This window comes from Panonychus citri, unplaced genomic scaffold (genome assembly GCF_014898815.1).
Source record: "Panonychus citri isolate SS breed McGregor unplaced genomic scaffold, ASM1489881v1 Contig00138, whole genome shotgun sequence".
Lineage (NCBI taxonomy): Eukaryota > Metazoa > Arthropoda > Arachnida > Trombidiformes > Tetranychidae > Panonychus > Panonychus citri.
Window position 1 is genome coordinate 4,405,518 of NW_026515543.1, and position 3,607 is coordinate 4,409,124.

Consider the following 3,607-nt stretch of genomic DNA (forward strand, 5'->3'; position numbering starts at 1 on the left):
ATTGATTTAAATGAGTCGCTTAAATAGTTGACATTATCTGTATCATTGTTATCATCAAATTCAAGTTTATATTGTGTTAATATTTTTCCATATTGTTGTTTGATTATTACAATACAATTTACAGATTTTCCTGTCAATCTGTCAAATTTAATTTGCTTCAGTATCAGTTTGGTTTCATTCAAACTGATTGTTGTGATTATAATTGTTGATCAGTTGATCAACTGATTCCAACCAAATGTTAACATTTAATTGAATCAGTTATGTTTTCTTGGAGTTGAAACAATCAACCATTCATATTATAATATGAAGGTATTCATATAATGAATCAACAACTTTAACCATGATTAAAGGATAATAATGAATATCGAGATCAATGATATTAATTTGCGAAAAAGTTTATTGTTACTATTGTTGTTTATTGTACAATGTTGATGCTTTTTCATTGCATGAAGATGAAGATGAAGATGATGATTGTGTGTGGATATTGTTGAGATAAATGTGGAGGATGATGAAGATGATGAAGATACTGATGATGATGATAATAATAATAATAAGCGGCTCCTATCATGGTACAACAGCCGCAACGAAATCTTATCACCTGTTAAACTTTAATTCAGGTGAAATGTTACCCAAGAAACAGATCAGACGTGTTTACATTCAATCTGCTTTTCTATTTGTTTATTAATATTTTAATTGATGAAATGTTTTATTCCGTAATCATTATCAATATTTCATCATCATCATCGTCATAGTCTCTTCCTTCCTTCCTTCCTTCCTTGACCATAGCCATTGATCATATTGACCACTAGATGGACATTGACAAGTTTACCAAGAGAATCAACAGATGGAGTAGTTAAGCTAATTCCTGGACCGATAATTATCCTCAACAGGTAACATGTTTCGACTACAACAAAGTAAATATGTTTACCTTTTCCCACACAATTTTCCAAACAAAAATGTTTGAAACAAGGAGAAGAAGAGAAAGAAAAGGAAGATGAAGAAGATGATGAAAATGAAGACGAAGGATGAAAACTAGGAAGATAAGGATGATAAAGAAAGAGAAAAGTAAAGAGAAATAATTTGTTCTCTTCTTACAAAATCGTAGACTAGAAAAAAGGTAAAACAAGTTAAAAGCGAACAGGTAATTAATAATTAGACTAATTGTTACAATTGAATAATAATAATATCACCTAATCTCCACCTTCACCTTCATTCATCTCATTCTCCCACCGCTCATCCATCCATCCCTCTCTCCCTCTCTCTCTCTCTCTCTCTCTCTCTCTCTCTCTCTCTTCATTCTCATTCACTCTCCTTTTCCTCCCACCTTGAAGAAGAAGAAGAAGAGAAATTAACAAATGGTTCGAATTTTTTTCTCTCCGGTGGGAATTTAATGCAACAACAAATAAAACCCATAGACTTTTGGACCAACATAAACACAGATGGAGAAAGAGAGAGGAAGAGAAAGAGATGAAGATAAAGATGAGGATGAGAATGAAAATGACAATGATGACGAGAAGGGAGAGACCACGTGTTAGGTAAACCACTGTTATAATATCAGCTGCTAATCGAGTTGATAAAACAGTTGATTCTCACGGTTCCCAATCTCTAATCGTTATCATTTGTCGTGTGATCAATTTTATCAAATTCAAATTATTATCAATACCTTAATATTATCATTATCATCCATCCACCTACACCAACACTCACACAGAGACACTCATTCATCCCAATCCAAAGCATCCTCATCTTCATCCTCATCCTTATCCTCATCAATCCTTTCATTCATTGACCATTCAGATAAATACAAACATATGATTTTCCTTTGAATACAAAAGTTCATTTCTTTTATTGATTTTTTTGCACTTTTCGTGTTGATTGGTTGGATTAATTGATTGATAATCAATTTATACAATTAATTTATTATGTATACAAAAATTTCATCAGGTTAATACAAAATAATAATAATAATTAATAGTAAATAAAAAAGGATATACTTTATATGCAGAATTAGTTTAAATTACAATTGTGTTAATTGTTTTAACTTTGACTGTTTATCAAACTGTTTTTTACACAGGGATGTGTCGGTGATGATGATGTTGTTGTTGTTGTGGGTGGTGATGGTTGGTGTCGTTGTTGTGTTCATATTGGTGGGTGTTGATGTGGTGGTGGTGTTGTTGTTTTGTACTTGCAATTGACATTTAGCATTGATCCAGTTATCCTTAAATGCTTTGATGTCACTTTCTGATGAGCCTTCTTTGGCTAATTTAATTATTAATTGTTGATGAAGTTCATCGATGTATTTAACTGCTTCATTAATTATTTTAACCTTTAAACAATTAAAAGAGAGAGAGAGAAATAAACAATTAGTATCAAGATTCACATTTTCGTGTAAATTGTAATATAAACAATCAATTTACTTTTGAAAATTGTATTTTCGCAATCAACCATTTGGTTAATTGTGTTCAATTTAAGGTTCTTGTACTTTGATTTAGTTAACTAGAGATAATTAAAGTTTGTTCAACAATCAATTTGTTTACTTTGAGGTTAATATGTACGATCTGTGTTCGATTAATTGTGATTAACTAATTGCTCTTGTTATCGGTGGACTTTTGTATCTCTCATTTTGATTGAACAATTAATTGGTTTGATTGTTGCATTAGGGGAGAGTTAAGATTGAGATAATTACCTTTGGAACAATATTTAATCCATTAAGAGATGGGATTAGTTTACAAAGATTTTGATATTCCCTTAATCTTAATTGTCGTCTTCTTTCACGTTTAATCCTCAAAATGTTCCTATTGGTTGTATCTTCCAAAGGAACTGAATGATGATGATGATGATTATGATGATATTTGGTGACACGTTCAGACACAGTAGTATGTTTATCCACCATTTTGATTTAATTGGTTGATAATTCACAAGATTAACGAGATGAGAAGATTAAGAAAATTGAAATGTTCACCAAATTAAAGTTTGTTGTGAATTGGAGGTCAGTGTGTCTCGATTGATGATTGAAGATCAAGTGAAGATAAAAATACAGAGAGAGTAAGTTAAATACTACAGAGAGATGATGAGGATGATCACCAGAGGAGAGATGATGATGAGGATGATAAAAGGTAAAGGTAACACAAGAAATAACAAATGAAAAGGATCAAGATGTTACTCGGTTGAGAGATGAAGGTAAACTAAACTCCAAATGAGAACCAGTCTCTCATATGGAAGATGATGAGGATGATAAGGATGACGATTTAGTGGCTCACTCTGACTGAGAAAAGTGGCAAATTTTGTTAAGGAAAAGGCACATATTTACTTTCTCTCTCTTCTCTTTCTTCGGTTACTTTTCTTTCTTTTTTCTCTTTCTTTTAATTTCCTTCTCTTTATCATCCTCTTCTCTTTCTTCTCTCTTCTTCTTGTGCTTCTTAAACGTCTTTCTCTCTCTCTCTCTCTCTCTTCTTTCTCTTCCTCCATCTGCCTCTTTCTTTTTCTTCTTATTCCTTTTTCACCTGTAAAATGAATCTTTAATTTGAGTTGTGTAGCATCTTGATGATGAGAAGAAGAAGAAGATGCTATGTGAAAAAAAAGAAAGGTAAAAAGAGAGGGAAATTCT

General features: G+C 31.7%; 1 protein-coding gene across 1 annotated transcript; it reads right to left on the reverse strand.

Annotated features, from left to right (window-relative positions):
• Nucleotides 1-1,815: 1,815 nt before the first annotated feature.
• On the reverse strand, nucleotides 1,816-3,192 carry LOC128393708 (uncharacterized). The gene is made up of 2 exons (XM_053353925.1): nucleotides 2,687-3,192; nucleotides 1,816-2,326 (listed from the first exon to the last, which is right to left on the reverse strand). Exons 1-2 carry the CDS (start codon nucleotides 2,891-2,893, stop codon nucleotides 2,018-2,020), a joined length of 516 nt encoding a protein of 171 aa, XP_053209900.1. The 5' UTR covers nucleotides 2,894-3,192; the 3' UTR covers nucleotides 1,816-2,017.
• Nucleotides 3,193-3,607: the final 415 nt, after the last annotated feature.

Coding starts and splice junctions, on each gene's coding strand:
- LOC128393708 (XM_053353925.1), bottom strand. CDS start 2,893: ATGGTGGATAAACATACTACTGTGTCTGAACGTGTCACCAAATATCAT. Junction 2,327..2,686: donor GATTAAATATTGTTCCAAAG/GTAATTATCTCA, acceptor AATTGTTTAAAG/GTTAAAATAATTAATGAAGC.